Source organism: Puma concolor, chromosome D4 (genome assembly GCF_028749965.1).
Source record: "Puma concolor isolate L17-30 chromosome D4, mPumCon1.1.hap2, whole genome shotgun sequence".
Classification (NCBI taxonomy): Eukaryota; Metazoa; Chordata; class Mammalia; order Carnivora; family Felidae; genus Puma; species Puma concolor.
Window position 1 is genome coordinate 32,567,468 of NC_141679.1, and position 22,906 is coordinate 32,590,373.

The following is a 22,906-nucleotide window of genomic DNA, read 5'->3' on the forward strand; positions in this document are numbered from 1 at the left end:
ATCACTGGGAATCTATAAGATAATTACTCTAGAACTGAAAAATACAGTATCTGAAACTAAGACTTCATTAGATTGGCTTAATAGCAGAAGATAGGAGTAGTGATAGGCAAGTCAGTGAAAAATATCAAAACTGAAACATGGAAAAAAATTATGAGAAACAACACAGAAAAGACTGTCGGACACATGGGACCTGGCAAAAGGTATGCATTACATCTATTTGTTGTTCCCAAAGAAGAGAAGGGTGAAAACAATATTTGAAAAACTAATAACTAGAATTTCCAGAAATGGGAGAAGATAGTCCAAATTGAAGCCCTGTGAACCCTAACCAGGATAAATACAAAGAACACACTGTGGCATATTGCAATAATGCTGCTGAAAACTAAAGATAAAAACGAATATGAGCTGAGTTTTCACCAGAAACGATGTAAGCTAGAACACAATGGAACAACATATGAGAACACTGTAAAAAATGTTAGAAATATATTTCTAATGAAAATAGATTACAAAAATGAAGCAAGATAAAGATGTTATCAAACCAAACCTAAGAATCCAAACTCTTTTGCACTGCTAGTGGGAATGCAAAATGGTGCAGGCGTTCTGGAAAACAGATGGAGGTTCCTCAAAAAATTAAAAATAGAACTACTCTACGACCCAGCAATCGTACTACTAGGATACAGGTGTGCTGTTTCAGAGGAGCACATGCCACCCCAAGGTTTATAGCAGCACTGTCGACAATAGCCAAAATATGAAAAGAGTACAAATGTCCATTGACAGATGAATGGATAAAGAAGATGTGGTACATATTACTCAGCAATCAAAAAGAATGAAATCTTGCCATTTGCAACAACATGGATGGAACTAGAGTATATTATCCTAAGTGAAATTAGTCAGAGAAAGACAAATATCATATGACTTTACGCATATGAGGACTTCAAGATACAAAACAGATGAACATAGGGGAAGGGAAGCAAAAATAATATAAAAACAGGGAGGGGGACAAAACATAAAAGATTCTTAAATACAGAGAACAAACTGAGGGTTGCTGGAGGGGTTGTGGGTGGGGGGATGGGCTAAATGACAAGGGGCATTAAGGAGACACTTGTTGGGATGAGCACTGGGTGTTATATATAGTGGATGAATCACTGGATTCTACTCCTGAAATCATTATTGCACTATATGCTAACTAACTTGAATGTAAATTTTAAAATAAATTTTTTAAAAAATCCTAGGAAAAAAAAAGACATTAAAAAAAAAAAAAAAAAACCCGGGGCGCCTGGGTGGCGCAGTCAGTTAAGCGTCCGACTTCAGCCAGGTCACGATCTCGCGGTCCGTGAGTTCGAGCCCCGCGTCAGGCTCTGGGCTGATGGTTCAGAGCCTGGAGTCTGTTTCCGATTCTGTGTCTCCCTCTCTCTCTGCCCCTCCCCCGTTCATGCTCTGTCTCTCTCTGTCCCAAAAATAAATAAAACGTTGAAAAAAAAAATTAAAAAAAAAAAAAAAACACCTAAGAATCCAATACCAACATACTACACTAAAAGAAATACTAAAGAGACATGAAATACAGGAAAGAAAAAACATAGGAAGGGTAACTGTATGAGTAAGTTCAAATAAACTATTCACAACACACAATAATAGTGAAGTTTAAAATATGTGTAAAATAAAATGCATGACAACCACAAAAGATGGAAGTTGGTAAATGAAGCTATGAAATTCTTATATGATCAGAGAAGTAGTGAGAACTTAAAAGTAGATTGATTTTTACCTGGTATATTCTCTAAGAGCCACCACATTAAAGAAATATTTTAATACATAATTAAATATTAAAATATTAGCAAATAGGGTAAAATGGAATAATTATTAGAATAATTCAAAAGAGGGGCGCCTGGGTGGCGCAGTCGGTTAAGCCTCCGACTTCAGCCAGGTCACGATCTCGCGGTCCGGGAGTTCGAGCCCCGCGTCAGGCTCTGGGCTGATGGCTCGGAGCCTGGAGCCTGTTTCCAATTCTGTGTCTCCCTCTCTCTCTGCCCCTCCCCCGTTCATGCTCTGTCTCTCTCTGTCCAAAAATAAATAAATGTTGAAAAAAAAAAATTTTTTTTAAAAAAAGAATAATTCAAAAGAAAGCAATCAAGAAGAGTAAAAGAAACAAAAAGGTAGAGAAAATAGAAAACATATAGTAAAATGGTAGAAACAAACCCAGATATGTCAGCCATTATATTAACTATATGTGAGCTAAATATCAACAGAGGAGATAAAAACAAAACCCATATGCTGCTTATAAGAAAGACTCCTTAAATATGAAGTCACACAAGTTGAAATTACAAGGATAGATGAAATTCTAGAAAGATGACAACAGCATAGATTTTTAATCTCCCTAGATATTCTTATACAAACATAGAACAACTAAAATATCTAACCTGAAAGTCATGGGCAACATTTATAACCATTCAGGGAATTGTGGTATCCCTTACAAACACCAAAATAGCTGGTGGGATAAATAACTGATAGCTATGAGACCTGTGTGGTATCAGCCGTACAAGAGGTAGGAGAGGGTAACTATAGCATATGTGATGAACCCAAGCACACTGAAATAATAAAACTAGTTCAGCAAGCTGTTTTGAGAATAACAGTTATGGTGTTCATCTTTCAAAATAACCTGCAGTGATTCCTGCTTCCTGGTATACCACTTCTAAGAACTATTAACAGTTTTACCAAAAAATGAACTGGATTTGATTAAGCATTTCTAAATGCAAGGGTTGGCCATTGTTTTGTGCAAAGGGCCAGATGGTAGCTTTAACCTTTGGCGGCCAAGTGGTCTCCACCATCACAACTATTCTGCCACTATAGTATGAAATGAACTATAGAGAATGCATAAATGAGTAGTTTTTCCAGTAGAACTTTATTTATAAAAATAGGCGGCAGACTAGGGTTTTTTGACCTCTACTCTGGATCCAACTATTAACTTACTAGAAATACAAATGATGGGGAAAAAACCTATTTAAACTACACTTTGGGAATGCACATGTCAAAATCAAGTCTGCGGGGAAACTCTGTAGGACAAATGATAGCAGTTCTTCAACAAATTGTAAGCAAGAAAAAGATTGCATGGAAATTGATAGGTTAGAATCTTTAAAGCACAGGTAGAACTATATATATCATATGCTTAGGCAGATAGGTGATAAGACTAAGAAAATTAAGGTAAATAAAACTCTTGAAAGGGAATAATGAGATTGGGAGGGAGCATGTCAAGTGCTTCTGAGGTAAACAGTTCTATTTCCTGTCATGATTGATGACTGCAAGAATGTATACCTTATAATTGGCTATACTACACATTTGTCTATGCAGTTTTCTGCATTTGTGAATATTTGACATTAAAAGTTTTAAAAGGTGAAAGAATAGAAAAAGTTACCAAGCAAATTCTAACCAAAAAAAGTACACTTTTGATATAGAATGCGTTACAGGGATACAGAGTCATTTTATGACAGTTTAAGAATCCTAAATCTCTGTGTACCCAATAACAAAACTTCAAAAATATAAACCAAAGTTGACATGTTAAAAGGAGAAATCCACATATAAATCCATAGTCACAGCCAGAAAGTTTGAAGAAGCTTATGCAAACAGGTATAAACTGTGTCTATGAGGAGTATGGCTTGGTATCTGAAGGACTTTTCTTTTTAATAAAAGGTCAACTTTTTACCCAGAAACTTACTGTATTTACTGGAAATATATTTAAATCTTTTATTTTGATTGATAGAGTATCATTTTATCTAGTATTTAATTTATAAGAAAACTGTCTTGTTCCTAGATAATCTAGGTGAAGTCTATAAATTTTTTTCCTAATATTCCACTAAAGTTACACTTAATTTTGAATGGTAACTAGTCACTATTTGACTTTTCCTGCCATTGGAAAGCTCAAAGTGATTGGAATAGCTATAGTCCCAATTTGTAAATAGACAGAGTTCAGTGGGTTTCCTAAATGACTCTTAATTATTTGTATATGATTTAGATTTTGCTGGCAGAAGTTAACTTTTCTTCTTTTTTTAAACAGGGGTTCTGAAGGAAAATTAAATGACTGCCAGATAAGATTCGTAAATGAAATCTTTAAGATCGAGAAACCTGGAGCACATCCCCTCTCACTGGCAGATGGAAAGTTTTTAAGTATGAATTTTTCTTATGGATTTAGATTACATATATTGTACTTGATTGGTATTTTAACCACCCAGGGAATAACTTTCGAGAAAGTATAAAGCTGCTGCAGATCATACAAATTTATTTTCATGACCATAGTTTTGATCTAAGATCCTTTCTGGTTTAGTGAATTTTTCTCAAATGATAAGATTTGTTTTTAAAAAAACAAATTTTTTTTCTCACCTTGACATTTTATTGCCATTTTCTTGTTTCGTTTATTATAAATCTGTCCAAATAACATTTCAGTAATTTTGTGGCTACCTAGATTGATTTTTAATAATGAGACTTATTGTCATATGAGTAGAGCCTGACAGTAATGATGGTTAAACTTTGAATTTCTGGGAGTTAATAAATGAGGTTTAAATAATCATGAGAATATTAGGACGTAGCCCTACCTTTTCACTGTGCATATTGTATTTGCTTAATATCATACAGCTGGTTGGTAACAAAGTAGGGCAAGATTTTAGGTCTTTTAATTCATGATTGAATTGCTATCTTTCCAAATAGATTACTGTTTCATACTTTCTTAATTCTGAATTTTTTGTGGGAAGCAATTTATTGGCTTTATGCCACATGTCAATGTCTAGTATTTTTTGTTTGTTTTTTAAGATTTAAGTAATCTCTACACCTAACGTGGGACTCAAACTTACAACCCTGAGATCAAGAGTTGAATGCTGTATCTACTGAGCCAGGTGCCCCCAATTTCTAGTATATTTTAGAAAAATAAAGTTTTTAGGCAGACTAAAACGTTCTGCCTAACCTCTTCTTACCACAATTGTGCAAGATTACAGCAAGATAAGACCTTTAACAGATCAGTAAATAGACTTTCATGTTACCAGTCTAAGCCATTCTCATTTTTTGAGACTGCAATGTTGATGTATCTAGATTTGAATTAAGAACCTTTAGGAGTACTCTGTCAGGCTCTGTGCTGACAGCTGGAGCTGCTTCAGATTCTGTCTCTCCCTCTCTGGCCCCTCCCTTGCTCATGGTCTGTCTGTCTGTCTTTCAAAAATAAATACACATAAAATTTTTTTTTTTTTTTAAAGAACCTTTAGGTGTACTCTGTAGGGGTACTTGTGTGGTTATATCCTAGGGTTACAGGTAACTTGAGTAATTTGAGTAAACCTCTTTAATATAACTTAGTCATTCTCAGTAAAACAGTGCAAAACCAAGATAGATAAGGTTTTTGTCATCTTTCTGTTCTCAGTACCTCTGCATGTATTCTGTTCCCTCTCATTCTCCATATAGCTCTTCTCTGCCTAATGCTACTCACATTATAGCTACAACTTGTATGTGAAGAAATCATTTCAGAGCCACAGACAGACTGCCACTGATCATATCACTTTTCATACCAAAAATCTAAGCATGCCAAAGGCATGTTTTTAGGTCTGTCATGCATCCATTACTTGTATGTTGTCATAGCTCCCTTAGTGAAAGTAAAACAAAATTGTAATCTGCCATTCATTAGCAACAATAGAGTCGAAATCGACTCTTGATTTCAGCTCAGATCATGATTCTCAGGGTCGTGAGATTGAGCCCCATATTGTGAAGCCTGTTTAAGATTCATTCTCTCTCCCTCCCTCCCTCTTTCTCTTTCCCTCTCTCTCTCTCCCCCTCCCTCCCTCCCTCCCTCCCTCCCTTCCTCTACTTCCTTCACTTGCACTCTCTCTCTCTCTCAAAAATAAAATAAAATAAAATAAAATAAAATAAAATAAAATAAAATAAAATAAGGCAGTCACCAGTTAGAAAGATAGTGCTGAAATCAGTGCCTTTTCTCTTCCCCCTCTCTTATTTTTCAGATATGGCTTCCCAATTCCCTTATATTGCTAGATCAGTTCTGATATGGTAAATTTCCTCACATATATGTTGTGTACATTTGTCAGAAATTCAAAATATAAAACAATATTAATTTAAAAATAGAACTCCCAAGAAGTAATCAAACTATGTATATCATCCTAGACCTCTTCCTCTATCTACATAATTCATCTGCAAAATTCTGCAGTGGGTGCCCGGGTGGCTCAGGTCGTGATCTCACAGGTTTCGTGAATTTAAGCCCTGCATCAAGCTGGCTGCTCTCAGCATGGAGCTTGCTTTCAGATCCTCTGTCCTCTCTCTTCTGCCCTCACTTGTGTTCTCTCTTTCTCTCTCTCTCTCTCTCTCTGTCTCTCAAAGATTAATAAACATTAAAAAAAAATTCTGTAGTCCTTTTTGAATTTTATATAAATTTACCTTAGTTTTCATAAAATCTTCCCAATCATTTCTCTTGACATTTTAATTTTTGGTATTGTGAACATAAAGATTTTTTAGTATATATACTGTATATTTTAAAATTTCAAGGGAACAGTTGGGTAGAAGGTGTTTGGATTTTAGTAGGTTGCCAGAGTTCTGAACCAATTGACAAGATAAAAAATCAACTGGGTTAGAAATGCTATTTCTAGGGGTGCCTGGGTGTTTTAGTCGGTTAAACGTCCAACTCTTGATTTTGACTCAGGTTATGATCTCAACATTTGTAACATCAGCTCTACGCTGATTATGGAGCCTGCTTGGGATTCTCTCTCCCTCTCCCTCTGCCCTTCCCTGGCTCATGCGTGCATGTGCTCTCTTTCTCAAATAAATTTTAAAGACAAATAAAGAAATGCTATTTCTATTATGTTAAAAAGTATGTTGGGGGCATAACTTGAATGAGAACCAGAATGGGCTTGCTAACTCTTTCTTTTTTTTTTTTTTTTTATTTCTTTTTTTTTTTTTTTCAACGTTTATTTATTTTAGGACAGAGAGAGACAGAGCATGAATGGGGGAGGGGCAGAGAGAGAGGGAGACACAGAATCGGAAACAGGCTCCAGGCTCTGAGCCATCAGCCCAGAGCCTGACGCGGGGCTCGAACTCCCGGACCGCGAGATCGTGACCTGGCTGAAGTCGGACGCTTAACCGACTGCGCCACCCAGGCGCCCCAGGGCTTGCTAACTCTTAACAGCCCTCCCCTTCCTACTTTAGCATATTCAAGGAAAGGTTTGGGTCTGCAGAGTACATGGTATTTAATAGTTCCACTTATTAAGTAGTTAGATCCAAACGACTTTAACAGAATGTAGTATTCCCTTGAAATTTATTTTTTTATTATGAATATCATTGTCAAATTGGCTTAAATACAACACCCAGTGCACATCCCAACAAGTGCCCTTCTCCATGCCCATCACCCATTTTCCCCTCTCCCCTACTCCCCCACCCCATCCACCCTCAGTTTGTTCTCTGTATTTAAGAGTCTCTTGTGGTTTGCCTCCCTCCCTCTCTGTTTGTAACTATTTTTTCCCCTCCCCTTCCCTCATGGTCTTTCCTTGAAAGTTAAAGATACCTTATGATGCCCTGGTGAGTTCACTGTATTGCCCCTGGACATTTGGGGAACTTCCAGCTAGCCAATACAAATTTTTAAGGCAAAAGTATACATTATCCCCGTGGTTGCAGGTAGTGATGCCCGCTGTGCCTGTGCTTTATCCCTGTAATTTTGGTAAGTATAGAATGAAGCTCAGGCATTTATTCTTAAAGTCCCACACTTGATTATTCTTTGTGATTTTTTTCTGTTCATTAAGAAAAGCTGTATGCTATCTATTTTCATGCGTTTTTCTTTATAAGATTCATAGATAATAAAAATTATTTTAAGACTGAGCTTGTTATAATTTTGTTCTTACTAGGGAAAAATGATCCTGAGTGTGATATTTGTGGTGGAGATCCAAGTAAGAAGTGCCGTTCTTGCTCCTGTCATATATGTGGTGGGAAACAGGAACCCAACATGCAGCTTCTATGTGATGAATGTAACATGGCCTATCATATTTACTGCCTGAATCCACCTTTGGATAAGGTCCCTGAAGAGGAATACTGGTATGATTATCAGGGTTTTTTTGTTATTACTGTGTTAAGAACTGAATGTGAAATATGTATTTAAACCACAAAAAGATTTCTTAAGATATGTAATGTGTATTAAAGCACTTAAAATTTTATAGCCAGTGGTTTATTGGCATTGATAACTTTGATTATTATCACAGCTTGTGAACCAGTCTCTAGCTGTTTTTAATCCTTGTAGGCCTTCCTCTAATATGGAGTCTGTGTTCTTTCAAAAATGCAAATCTGATTGTGTTAATTCCTTTGCTTCTCAGGTTTTATGTTGCCGTGCAAGGCCTTGCACAATATTTTTTTAGTTGATTTCTCCAGGTGCATTTCTTACCATTTTCCTCTTCATTTTCCCAAATACTCTACAGTCTAGCCAGATTAAATATCTTTCAGCTCCTTAAGTAAGTCCAGTTCTTTCTCTCCTCTGGGTTTTTATACTTGACACATTTTCTCTTTGAAATCTATTCGTCTTTACTTAACTTTAGGATATTTATCCTTCAGGTTTTCACTTAACTGTGATTCCATCTGGGAAGCCTTTTTGGGTGGCCTCTCTATCCCTCAGCTATTTTAGATGTGCCTGTTATAGTACTTAATAGTTATTTAAGTGCTTAATATATGCTAGATGCTAACAAAGTGTTTTACATGGATTATTGTATTTAATCCTATGAGGTTAATAAGTGGAACCAGGCACTAAGGTTAAATATACCAGCCAAAATCTCTGCTAAGTAGTCTTAGCTACAAAACAAAATCATTAGAAAAGAGACTGGGAAGAACACGCTCAAAGTAATAATGAACTTTTTCATGTCATAATAAGTTTTTTCTTCTTAAGCTTTGGACTATTGCTGGCGTGGAGGGTTAAGTTAAGGAATGACATACTCAGAAGTACGGGCATTCCTCAGAGATAGTACAGGTTCCAAAAGAGTCTGGTAAAGTAAATATCACAATAAGGCAAGTCAGATGAGCTTTTTTGTTTCTCAGTGCATATAAAATTTATGTTTACACATGATGCTGTAGCCTATTAAGTGTGCAAAATACTTTATTGCTAAAAATGCTAGCCATCATCTGAGTTTTCAGCAGGTCTTAATCATTGATCACAGATCACCCTGGCAACATAATAATATTGAAAAAGTTTGAAATATTGTGAGAATTACCCAAATGTGACACAGAGACAGAAAGTGAGCAAATGCTATTGGAAAAATCACACCAATAGACTTGCTTGATGCGGTGTTGCCACAAAGCTTCAGTTTGTAAAAAATAAACAAAAAACCACACAGTATCTGCAAAGTGCAATAAAATGAAGTGTGCTTGTAATAACATTACAATTGGGTAGCTGGTGTTACTGTAAAGAATAGATTGTTTTCTTCCCTTTGGCCTATCCCCATCTGTTGGGAGGGTTGTTACTGTATTACCACAGAGGCTGTAAGGGTGGGTGGAGGGAAGGGATGTAACTTCTTCCTTTCACCCCCTTCCTCTGCCTTGCGTGGTCACAGCCTGAATTTTACCATCTGTAAACATATTTCCTCTAAAATCTCATATATTTTTCTTCCCTTTTGTTTCTGTGGACAGTATGCTCCTGCTTCTCTAAAATGCGAACCCTTCTGTCTGCTCTCACAGTTCTGTATCCCTTTGCCTTTTCAGGAACTTCATTCCTATGGTGAATTCCTCTCCCAGGTTGCCATTGCTGGGTTATTCTCAGTATCCTATAATCTATTCAGTCACACACACACCCTTCCCTTGATCCCATTTCTTTGCTTCCTTTATGGCAAAGCTTCTCAAGAACTGTCTGCATTGGTAATTTCCATTTCCTCTCCTCCTGTTCATACTTCAGCTCTCCAATTGGACTTTCCTCCTCACAACTCCACTATATTTGTTTAAGTTAGGCTCACAGACACATTCCGTGTTGCCAAATCCATTGGTCCTGTCTAAGCCCTCTCTTACTTATACTGATCAGCTCTCTGTCTTTATAGATTTTCTGATACCATATGACCTAATTTTCATCCTACTCCACTGGCCTTTCCTTCTTAATCTCTTATTGGTTTTCTCATATCTACCAGATTTTGGAGTTTTCCAGAGCACTATTCACTTGCTTTTTGTTCTTCATGCTTGCTCCCTAGATGACCTCATCCTATCATGAGACTTTAAATATGAAGCTAATGGTTCTAAATTTTTGATATCTTCATAGCTAATCTTCCCTGGGCTCTGTATTCCTGTATTCATTCAATTGCTTACTTGACAAGTATCACAAAAGTAGTCCAGCTGGAGATCTTGATTTCCATAAACATACCCCCTAAAACCTTCCTCCTCCCTCAGTCCTCAGTAAATACTACAGTCATCCTGTCTACTTGCTCAGCCTTAAAAGCTAAACTTCATCTTTGATTCTCTCTTTGCCCTCTTTACATAGTCCACATCCAATTATACATGAGCAGATCTTGTCAGTCCTGCATAATCTTTCTCCACTCTCACCCTTCAGTCCAAACCAACATCTCTTCCCTGAACTGTATAATAAACACCCAACTTGTGTCCTTTCTTTCACAATGCTTACCAGGTGTCCTTTCTCCCATAGCAGCAGAATGATCTTACTAAGTCCGAATCTGTTCAAAGCCCCCTAGTGTCTTCCTTTTGCACTTAGAATAAAACTAAGCCCATGCCATCAATGACCTGACCCCTGCCTGTTCTATAACCTCATTGCTTATCTCTGTGCAGTTCAGAGTTGACCTAAACTTCAGCTTCCCAACCTTCATGTTTTTCAAGGCATACCACTCCTTCTTATGCCTCGGGACTTTTATACTTAATGTCTTTTTGCCCGGAATGCCTTCCCTGGCTTCTTCTCAAAGGAGACCAACTGACTCCTTTGGTCTCAGCTGGAATATCACTTCAGAAACTACTCTATCTAAAGATACGTGCCATGTTTAATCAGTCTTAACATCCACATAACCCTGATGTATTTCCTTTATAGAACTTGTCACTTCCTGAAATTGTTTCATTATATGTACTAGTTTTCCTTAACTACTCTGTACAAACATTTTGATCACATTTATCCCCAGTATCAAATAGTGCCTGACATAGGAGGTTCTGAGCAAACCTGATGAAGGAATGAAGGTTTGACCATCTTTTCTATGTCTCCAAATCATTTCACCTCTGAACTCATTTTCTCATCAGAAATAGTACCTGCTTTGCCCCTAAGATCTCTGATAAAATTAGTTTTAAAAGTTAGCACATCAGGTAAAATTAATTTTGGGAAACCTCCTGATTTCTCAGTTAGAAGGGATTCTACTTGGTATTATCTGTTGACTTCTACATTTTAATTTTTGCCTTGATTTTGCATCTGTATATTACAACTTAACTGATTTTCTCAGAATCAGTGACTGACTTACATTTTTCTTTCCTGTAGTACTAAACAAGACATCTCATAATTAGGCAATTAGAATTAACTGGTGGGCATCGGTGTCTTTTTTTCCCTATAGACCATATGGATAATTATGAAATGGAAAGTATAGGCACATTTTTTTTTTTTTTTTTCCAACGTTTATTTATTTTTGGACAGAGAGAGACAGAGCATGAACGGGGGAGGGGCAGAGAGAGAGGGAGACACAGAATCGGAAACAAGCTCCAGACTCTGAGCCATCAGCCCAGAGCCTGACGCGGGGCTCGAACTCCCGGACCGCGAGATCGTGATCTGGCTGAAGTCGGACGCTTAACCGACTGCGCCACCCAGGCGCCCCAGGCACATTTAAGATTAATTAATGCAGGGAGAGGCCAGTTGATCTTTGTTAGGGTATTCCTCAAGTTTCCATTTCTTGCTGACATAGGAATAGCCCCATCTGATTCTATAGACATATTTATTTATACTTTGCTCTTTAGAAATGATTTAAGGTAGCTTATAATGATATATAAATTATAGTAGGGTAACCAACTACAAATAGGCTAAAGAAAAAACAAGTATAGGGAATTAAAAAGAGCTAGGCATAAGGCTAATTAACATAAACAAGCATCCTTGAATCCTCTATATTTGCTGTGATAGACTATACGTTTTGACTTGGAGAGTTCTAATAACTAATTTAGATGGGAAGATGTATCAGTTGTATAGTTGAACAGTCTAGGATCATCTATTCTTGCTACTTTTGTTTTAATAATAGGAACTTCAAATGAGTAAATTCCATTCTCCAGGTTAGTGATAAGATCAGAGCGCATGCTGCCATTTGAATTGGACAGCTCTGGCTTTTGAACTGAATTTGAGATTCTATGATATTATAATCTTTCACATTCTTTAAAAATTTTTTTTTTTTTCAACGTTTATTTATTTTTGGGACAGAGAGAGACAGAGCATGAACGGGGGAGGGGCAGAGAGAGAGGGAGACACAGAATCGGAAACAGGCTCCAGGCTCTGAGCCATCAGCCCAGAGCCCGACGCGGGGCTCGAACTCACGGACCGCGAGATCGTGACCTGGCTGAAGTCGGACGCTTAACCGACTGCGCCACCCAGGCGCCCCTAATCTTTCACATTCTTTAAAGGAATGATAAGGGTTTTTTTTCTGCTACCTTAACCATATAAATATTTTGAAAAGTTTAATACTAAAATGCCAGCTGAACATCTATATTATACACCAAGTATTACATCTTAAAACATTTTCTGACCTAGAAAGGCCATTCTGTTACTGGCTTTAATATGGTATATTAAAATTCCTTTCTCTTTTAAAGGTATTGTCCTTCCTGTAAAACTGATTCCAGTGAAGTTGTAAAGGCTGGTGAAAGACTCAAGATGAGTAAAAAGAAAGCAAAGATGCCATCAGCTAGTACTGAAAGCCGGAGAGACTGGGGCAGGGTAAGGAAGAAAGTCATCTTTCCTTCTTAGCTATAATGTTTTAACTAATGCAAGTTATAACTGTTTGATACCAACAGTAGTAGTGACATAAATTACATTTGCCGTATCAGAAATATTAAATAATTTTATTGTTTATTTGCTATAACTTAATTATGTGTTAATTAAATCATATAAATTATGTATTAATTATGCAGTTAGGTTTCTGTTTTGTTCTCATTTTATTTGACTTTAAGATTTGGCTTTAAGGGTTGACATAACCAATTTGTCAAACAACTTGTTCTATAACTTGTAGGGGATGGCCTGTGTTGGTCGCACTAGAGAATGTACTATTGTTCCTTCTAATCATTATGGACCTATTCCTGGGATTCCTGTTGGGTCAACATGGAGATTTAGAGTTCAGGTATGTTTTAAATTGACTTTGTTGAAAGGGTAAAGTTGTAAAAAATTGTAGCAGTGTCAGTATCTATTGATTATAAGTGGGCTAATCTAGGTTGTATCGCATGGCATTCAGTTGTTACAATGAAAGATTCTCTATAGGATGGGTAGACTCTTCCACATAGTTTAACAGGTCCATACATCATGGAATTAGGCATCAGCTGTGCTTTTTTTTAATCATTTTTACTGTTTTCTAGATATGATAGTTAACATTATTAAACTTTCTAGAGAATTTTTCTTGCTGAGAATTTAATATTTGAAATATTAGGGGTTTCTTTCTTTAAAATTTGTGGTAAGTTCTCATTTAATGTTATTGAAGTCCAAGAAAGCTCATTCCGGGTGTTTTGTTTGTAGCTTATCCTCCGGAATGAATGTTAAGTTGTTGGTTAAAGGATGTGCCAGGTGATCCAATGATAAAATCACTTGTCACATCTTTTCCTGTTGTATTCATTTCTAATTTCTTTATTATAAAGGTAATTTTATCATTATAGAGATTTTAAAAGTTTTTTGTCCTCATTTTCTGTTTCTCAGGCACCACCACTTTGAAGTTTTAGCTGTTTCTTCTAGATTTACCTCCTTATTTCTGAGTAGCATGTTTATACTGCTTTTGTCTTTGTATTTTAGTTTTATTAACTTCTTTCTATGGTTGATGAGCATTAAGTTTAACACACTGTGTGTCTTCCCATGTTTGCAATGGTTATATTACAATTTTGGCTAAATACATATGCATGTTGTATAGTATGACTCAAATCTTTAAATACAGTAAAAAATACTACAAATAAATACAATATAATATAAATACAATAAAAAGTACACTTAGCATATTTTTAATTGCCTTGGGTTTTTGTTTGCTTCATTCTTTTTTTATATACCTGTCACTAATTCATTCCCAAACTTTAAAAGCTCCCATTAATACTGTCTCAGATGCATTTGCAGTTGTTAGCCTGAGCAGTTAGAAGAATGGATTTGCCATTTAGGAAGTGGGGAAGAATCAGAAGAGATTTATTGTCATCAGGATTGATGAGGTTGAGAATCAGGTGGTCCCATCTTCTGAAGTACCTGGTGTTTTCAAGGCTTACACTCAGGTTCTGAGGCTTTTATTAGCTTCTCACTGGCTTCTAATGTGTGTCTTTCCCTGCCCCCCTGTGCACTGTCCAGGGAATTTGAGGAACACAAAGTAACGCTGTTTTAGTGAGCCAAAATTGAAGATCTATGGGGAGAAGCAGTAGGCCATTGAAGTAGTAGAATAGCATGATTAAACTAACGAATTGGGTAGCATGTTTGGGTAACATTGAGTAGTTTTGGTTCAAACATTTGCTCTATGAAGGAGAAGCTGGAGAAGATAAGAGTTAAGGCTGGGAACATGCAGAAGAATGAAACTGGACCACTTTCTTACACCACACACAAACATAAATTAAAAATGGATGAAAGATCTAAATGTGAGACAGGAAACCATCAAAATCCTAGAAGAGAAAACAGGCAGCAACCTCTTTGACCTCAGCCACAGCAACTTCTTACTTGACATGTCTCCGGAGGCAAGGGAAATAAAAGCAAAAAATGAACTGTTTGAGACCTCATCAAGATAAAAAGCTTCTACACAGCAAGGGACACAGTCAACAAAAGTAAAAGGCAAGCAACAGAATGGGAGAGGATATTTTTAAATGACACATCAGTTAAAGGGTTAGTATCCAAAATCTATAAAGAACTTACCAAACTCAGCACCCAAAAAAGAAATAATCCAGTGAAGAAATGGGCAGAAGACATGAATAGACCCTTTTCCAAAGAAGACATCCAGGTGGCCAACAGACACATGAAAGATGCTCAACATCACTCATCATGAGGGAGATACAAACCAAAACCACATTGAGATACCACCTCATACCAGTTAGAGTGGCTAAATTTAACAACTCAGACAGCAACAGATGTTGGCAAGGATATAGAGAAAGGGGAACTTTCTTGCTCTGTTGGTCAGAATGCAAACTGGTGCAGTCACTCTGGAAAACAGTGTGGAGGTTCCTCAAAAAATTAAAAATAGAAGTACCCTGCGACTCAGCAGTAGCTCTACTAGCAATTTATCCTGAGGATACAAGAGTGCTGATTCATAAGGGCACATGTACCCCAATGTTTATAACAGTGCTATAAACAATAGCCAAATTATGGAAAGAGCCCAAATCAATTGATGAATGGATTAAGAAGATGTGGTGTATGTATGTGTGTGTGTGTGTATATATATATACACACACAAACAAACACACACACACACACATACACATATATATACACACACACACACACACAATAGAATACTACTCAGCAATTTAAAAGAATGAAATCTTGCCATTTGCAACAATATGGATGGAACTGGAGGGTATTATGCTAAGTGAAATAAGTCAGTCAGAAATAGATATCATATGATTTTCACTCATATGTGGAATTTGAGAAACAGAAGAACATAGAGGAAGGGAAGAAAAATAAGTTACAGAGATAGAGGCAAACCATAAAAGACTCTTCAATACAGAGAACAAACTGAGGGTTGATGGGGTGGGGGGTTGAGGGGGCAGGAAAAATGGGAGATGGGCATTGAGGAGGGCACTTGTTGGGATGAGCACTGGGTGTTGTATGTAAGTGATCAATCACGGGAATCTAATCCTGAAGCCAAGACTACACTGTATACAGTGTTAGCTAACGTTGCGATAAATTACTTTAAAAAAAAAAAAAAAAGTTAAGGCTGGGAAAGCAGATAGGAGCCAGATTGAGAGAGAGTAATGTGTAATACTTAATTTGGGCTTGGTATACAATAAGACCATTTAATATATTTTAAGCAGTTGAATATTAAAAGCAGAATTGTTCTTAAAAGTATTTTCTGTTTGTGATCGGTAGAATGGGGTTTGAAGGGAAAAAACTGGAGGCAGTGAAAAAGGGGGGTTAATGACATTCATGACTCAAACTAAGATTATAGCAGAAGTAGAAAAGTAAAGACTTGAGAGATTTAGGAGATTGAATCAGCAGTATTTGTGACCAAATGTGTTTTAAGAATAGAGAAGAATGATGCAAAAATGACTCTTGCCTTTCTCATGTGGCTAGGGAGCAGTGCCATAATTAAAGACAAGAAATAAGGTGGGGAGGGATCTGGGCCACTGATAGCAAATTCTGTTTGACCCAAGTTGAGCTGGAACGACCGGTAGACATAAAATGATGATTATTTAATAATTATTTTGAAACTTGGAATCTAGATCTGAGCAGCTTTAAGAGTCATCAGCTTAGTACCTAAGGGATATGTAGTTAGAAAGAAGTAAAGTCAGGGAGGAAAGATAGAACTCTGGGTGACATTCAGTTCTTAGTTGGAGGGTTTTAGGATCCAATAATATATACGAAAGCATTTTGTAAACATAACTGTTCAAAGGTATTTTGAGACTCTCTTTATTTCATAGGTGAGCGAAGCAGGTGTCCATAGGCCCCATGTTGGTGGAATTCATGGTCGAAGTAATGATGGGGCTTATTCTCTTGTCCTTGCTGGTGGATTTGCGGATGAAGTAGTAAGTCATAATACAACCTTGTTCTTTAGAACCATTCTTAATCATTCAGTAAAATACAGAAGTTTTGTGTAGGGTGTATAAAACCCCATCTTTGGGGCGCCTGGGTGGCGCAGTCGGTTGAGCGTCCGACTTCAGCCAGGTCACGATCTCGCGGTCCGTGAGTTCGAGCCCCGCGTCGGGCTCTGGGCTGATGGCTCGGAGCCTGGAGCCTGTTTCCGATTCTGTGTCTCCCTCTCTCTCTGCCCCTCCCCCGTTCATGCTCTGTCTCTCTCTGTCCCAAAAATAAATAAACGTTGAAAAAAAAAAAAAAATTTAAAACCCCATCTTTTTTTAGCATAGTTTTTATGTTGAAGTGGTCACTTCTATATAAGTTATAAGAAAAGTCAATTGACAGTCTTCAATCTTTACAAGTGTTGATTTATGTATACATGTGGTTGCTGATTATTGCAATGAAAACATACTTTACAGAACTCATTTTTTTTATTAAACTTTTTATTTTGGGATATTGCAGATTGACATGTAGCATTGGAAATACTACAGAGATCTCTGTGCTCTTTACGCATTTTCCTCCCAATGGTAACATCTTGCAAAACTGTAGTACAGTATCACAACCAGGATATTGACATATTGATACATTTAGGTCACTGAACATTTCCCTTAACCACAAGTATCCCTCATTGTGCCCTTTGATAACCACACATACTGTATCTGCTCTCCCTCAACCCATCCCTAACCCCTGACAACCACTAATCTGTTCTCCATTCCTATAATTTTGTTGCTTCAAAGATTTTTATAATTGGAGTCATCTGGGCGTCTCAGTCCATTATGTGTTTGACTCTTGATTTTGGCTCAGGTTATGATCTCACAGTTGTGAGGCTGGGCTCCACACTGATCATGGAGCCTGCTTAAGATTCTCTCTCACTCTCCCTCTGCCCCTCCCCCATTTACATACTCTCACTCTCTCTCTCAAAAAAAATAAATAAATAATTTTTATGAGTGGAATCATACAGTATGTGACCTTTGGGAATGGTACTTTTTGCCCAGCATAATTCTCAAATTGTGGCATGTATTAATATTTTATTCCTTTTTTTATTGCTGAGTAGTATTCCATGATATAGGTATAACACAGTTTGTTTAACCATTCACTCATTGAAGAACATTCAGGTTGTTATAGTTTTTGACTTTACAGATGACTGTGATAAATGTTTGAGTACAGGCTTTTGTTGTTTTTTGTTTTTTATAAACGTAACTCTTCATTTCTCTGTGATGAATGCCCAGAAGTGTACTGTTGGGTTATATGGTAGTTGAACATTTAGTTTTTTAGGAAGCTGCCAAATTGTTTTCCAGAGGGATTATACTACTTTACATTCTTATTATCAGTGTGTAAGTGGTTCAGTTTCTCTGCATTCTTACCAGCATTCAGTGTTGTTGCTTTATTTTACTTTAGCCATTCTGATACGTATGTAGTGAGATCTCATTGTGGTTTTAGTTGACAGTTCCCAAATGGCTGATGATGTTAGGCATGATTTATTTGCTTTTTTGCTGTGTGTATAGCCTCCTTGGTGGTATATCTTCAGGTCGTTTGCCCATTTTTCTAATTGGGTCACATTTGGTTTGCTGTTCATTAAATGTGTACTTTACATGTATTTTCTCCCATTCTGTTTCATTGGTTTGTTTTCATGGTATATTATAATGATGAATTAGAGTAGCTATGGAGAAGCCAAGATGTAGTATGCTTTCAGACAAAGGTAGAAAAGTTTGCCATTTTTCTGACTGGCAGATTTGGCAGTACATTTGCATTAGCATGGCAAAGGAAACTGAAAATGGAAATATTCAAGTTAAGTCTTTGAGTACTCCTTTAACATGTATATTTTGAAGTTGTATTTTTCAGAAATACAAAGGGTGTTGTATAGTTTATTACAGTAGGCACTTATTTTTTTTTTAAGGCTCTGTAAGAAAACAAGCCAAGAGTAGAAACTCTTTAACATGTTTTTAGCATCGACCCAGTTGTGTTTGATCTGGAGTCTCACATTTGTGTGTGAGACTTGCCTAATTATTTTACCCCAGTGAACCTCAGTTTCCCCATGTGTAAAATAGAGAAAATAGTATCACCATTTTATATCAAAATAATTGATGTTAAATGAGGTAATTTATGTAATCTTGGAACATAACAAGAATTCAAATAATTGTATTGTCTATAGCAGATTATCTTAAATATATGGAACATAAACATGTAAAGTTGAAAATGAGTGCTAATTGAATTCAGGTGGGTATTATTACTTCCCTTTTTCCCCATCTTTTGAATATAGTTACTAATCAAACATTAAACATTTGCAGTACTGATGAGCTCTCAATGATGTGTATTAAGCAGTTAAAGAATGTTAAATAATGTAAGACTATTTTAAGGCTAAAACATATAGGCTTAGTTCACCAACTAAGATGTATCTGGAGATGTTAATATATTTTATAAGCATTTTCAATCTTTTCCTCTTTTATCATAGGCAGATCATATGTACAGAAATAGGTGGAGGAAACCTGAATAAGCTCTTTTTTTTTTTTTTTTTTTTTTTTTTTGGGTTAGAGAATGATTTGTTTTGAAACCTTTAATTTAGTATAACATCCATGGAACCAGTGATCTTTGTTCTGTCCAGATGAATGGACATGAAACTACTGAATACCTGTTGATAAACTGGTTAATATTTTAGTCCAGTCACTTGACAATCAAATGCTAGTTTTAGTGCCCTTTGTGACCTCACTTAAGGAATGAGGATCCACAAAGCTGGTCTGCCTTTTAGTTGTCTTGAGAAGTAGTTTGCTTAGTGATAGGAACAGATTCTGGAACTAAACAGTTAGGGTTTGTGTCCTGGTGCCATCTCTTACTAGCTAAGTGACTTTAGGGAAGTTAATGAACTTCCTCATATATAAAATAAGGCTTTATGATACTTTACATCACAGGGTTGATGTGAGGGTAAAAAGAATCCATGTAAAATCTTAGCCTAACCACACACACACACACACACACACACACACACACACACATACACACACACAGTAAGTGGAAGTGTTACCAGCAGTAGTGGTAGTATCCAGTTTTGCAAACATGTAAGGAGTATTAGAAGAGAGAAACTCACAGAAATTGCAACTGTATTCTATCTAAATAGCCTTGAATTAAGGAATCATCCAAGGTGTCTGAGAAAAGTTTAATGATGGTAACTATGCTTTAGGATATTTATCTGATAGTCTTTGGCGGGGGCTGTTGAGAAGATTTGAGATGAACTCCTTTTGCTTGATAAAGGTGATGGCAGGAAGGGGAACATCCAGCTTATTGTGTTAGACAGCTGCTTTACAACTTGAAAAAAGAGTAGAGACTGGGAAATTGAGTCACTGTGGGGCAGTGGTATGTCCCCTCTATAAATGATGACTTCTTATGTGAGGGGTTCTCAGACAGCAGTCTTTAGGCTACTGGCTCACAGTGGTACATGGACTTAAAGATGTAATAAATTTGGGCTGATCATTTTTCCTTAGGAAAATTCGTCTGAACTAATACCGACTGAGCTCTGACAGTCTGACAATTCTTTTTTCCCCAGTGACAATTAAAGTTTCTATTGGTGTGACGATTAAAGTAAGGATGAGTTAATGACATAGAATACAATATGAGGTAGAATAACTATTTTTACTTATTTGCTGCTTGAAAAATAATCAGAAATGTTTTTGTTCTTTCGTTTTAAACAGTACTGAGCTTAGATTGTCCCTATTATTCTCTCCTAGTCCCCACTCCCTTTTCCTTTATAGCACTGCCACAATTCTAACTTCAAAAGTTGACAGAGTTGGGGTGCCTGGGTGGCTCAGTCAGTTAAGCATCCGACTTTAGCTCAGGTCATGAGCTCACGGTTCATGAGTTAGAGCCCCGGGTCATGAGTTAGAGCCCCGGGTCATGAGTTAGAGCCCCGTGCAGGGCTCTGTGCTGACAGCTCAGAGCCTGGAGCCTGTTTCAAATTCTGTGTCTCCCTCTCTCTCTGCCCCTCCCCAGCTCACACTCTGTCTCTCTCCATCTCTCAAAAGTGAATAAACATTTAAAAAAATTTTTTTTAAACATGAAATTTTAGTTTTGACTTTATCCAAAGGAAAAACAAGATGCAAAATAATTGACCTTTATTACAGACAAGGATTTAATAGAGAACACTTGATTATCTTGAGTTCAGTCTAAACTAATTAAAATCTGGCAATAAAGAAGTAACACTAGGGGCGCCTGGGTGGCGCAGTCAGTTAAGCGTCCGACTTCAGCCAGGTCACGATCTCGCGGTCCGGGAGTTCGAGCCCCGCGTCAGGCTCTGGGCTGATGGCTCAGAGCCTGGAGCCTGCTTCCGATTCTGTGTCTCCCTCTCTCTCTGCCCCTCCCCCGTTCATGCTCTGTCTCTCTCTGTCCCAAAAATAAATAAACGTTGGAAAAAAAAAAAAAAAAAAGTAACACTAATGGGTGGGAGAATGGGCAAGATGAGTGAAGAGGAGTTAGAGATAGAGTCTTCTAGTTATGGAATTACTAAGTCATGGGAATATAAAAGACAGCATAAATAATATAGTCAATGGTTATATTAGCATTGTATGGTGATAGATGGTAGCTACACTTGTGGTTAGCATAGAGTAATGTGTAATTTTGTTGAATCACTATGTTGGATGCCTGAGACTAATGTTATATTGTGTGTCAACTATAACAATAATAAAAAAAAAAAAGAATCACTATTTTGATAGTGCTAATAGAATTAATTTGTATACTGATACTCTTCTCAATTGATTTTGAGTACTGATTCAGATAGAAACTTAGTAATATCAATATAAATTTATAGTTATTACAGAGATATTTGTGGAGCTAGTTTATGTAATACCTACTTCCTTTGGCATGTTTTTTTCACATTTACTAGATACTTTATACAGATTTTAGTTTTCAAATTCTTTTCCAATGTTCTTTTTAATGCTAGGTGATTTTTTTTATCTCAGTGTAATTTGAGTGAACCTATACAGCGTGAAATGTGGGGAACTTAGTATTCTGTAAGGATTTTAATTTTGAAATTTAACAGCAAACTTGGGTATGACATCGATTGCTGATGGGAAATCAGATACAGAGTATTTACTGAAATGATACTCTGTAAAAACCTACAAGCTAATATTGATGTTTATTTTAATACCGTTGAATTAAATAATATTCCCAGCCCATAAGACCTTATTTTCTAGCATTCTTTTTTTTAATTTTTTTAAATGTTTGTTTGTTTATAATGTTTATTTGTTTTTGAGAGAGACAGACAGACAGAACAAAAGCAGGGAAGGGGCAGAGAGAGAGGGAGACACAGAATCCGAAGCAGGCTCCAGGCTCTGAGCTGTCAGCACAGAGCCTGACCTGGGGCTCAAACTCAAGAACCACAGGATCACAACCTGAGCCAAAGCTGGCCGCTTACCTGACTGAGCCACCCAGGAGCCCCTGTTTTCTAACATTCTGTAGATTATTGGCTTATATGTATAGCATGAGAATAGCCACATTTAGAAGTATTGGAAGCTATAACTTTAAAATGATCAACTCGATAACTTGATATAACTTGAAGGTATACTATGTACACCACTTTTAAATTTTGTCTGATTTTGGTATATACCTTGAGAGAACGTGTAAATTCATAACATCCTAACCAAGTGCTCTGACTGTAAAACAAGAATTAGTGAAATTATATTTGGGCTTAGGTATCTTAATGTTGAAATTTTTCTCCTGTAGGACCGAGGTGATGAATTCACATACACTGGGAGTGGTGGTAAAAATCTTGCTGGTAATAAAAGAATTGGTGCACCATCAGCTGATCAAACATTAACAAACATGAACAGGTATTCTTTACTGTTAGAGTTTGTAAAGTCTATTTATTTGGGCTTTGTATAAAAGTTTGATTATATTAATATAATTTGTAAGTTATTCTGTAGGGCAGAATCTTAAATTGAGAGTTAAAAATCTAAATTTAAAATCCCATTATCTGATTATATAATTGTTTATAAGTATTGTAACTTATTTCTT

The 22,906-nt window shown here is 36.7% G+C and overlaps 1 protein-coding gene across 2 annotated transcripts in view; it reads left to right on the top strand.

Annotated features, from left to right (window-relative positions):
* The window catches only part of UHRF2 (ubiquitin like with PHD and ring finger domains 2), an 81,049-nt gene that overhangs the window by 45,244 nt on the left and 12,899 nt on the right, over nucleotides 1-22,906 (top strand). For both annotated transcript variants that reach the window (XM_086685229.1, XM_086685228.1), the window contains exons 5-10: nucleotides 4,043-4,152; nucleotides 7,869-8,055; nucleotides 12,763-12,886; nucleotides 13,179-13,286; nucleotides 16,753-16,857; nucleotides 22,616-22,722. In XM_086685229.1, the coding sequence (XP_086541355.1) occupies nucleotides 4,043-4,152; nucleotides 7,869-8,055; nucleotides 12,763-12,886; nucleotides 13,179-13,286; nucleotides 16,753-16,857; nucleotides 22,616-22,722 (741 nt within the window). The remainder of the gene's footprint in view (nucleotides 1-4,042; nucleotides 4,153-7,868; nucleotides 8,056-12,762; nucleotides 12,887-13,178; nucleotides 13,287-16,752; nucleotides 16,858-22,615; nucleotides 22,723-22,906) is intronic.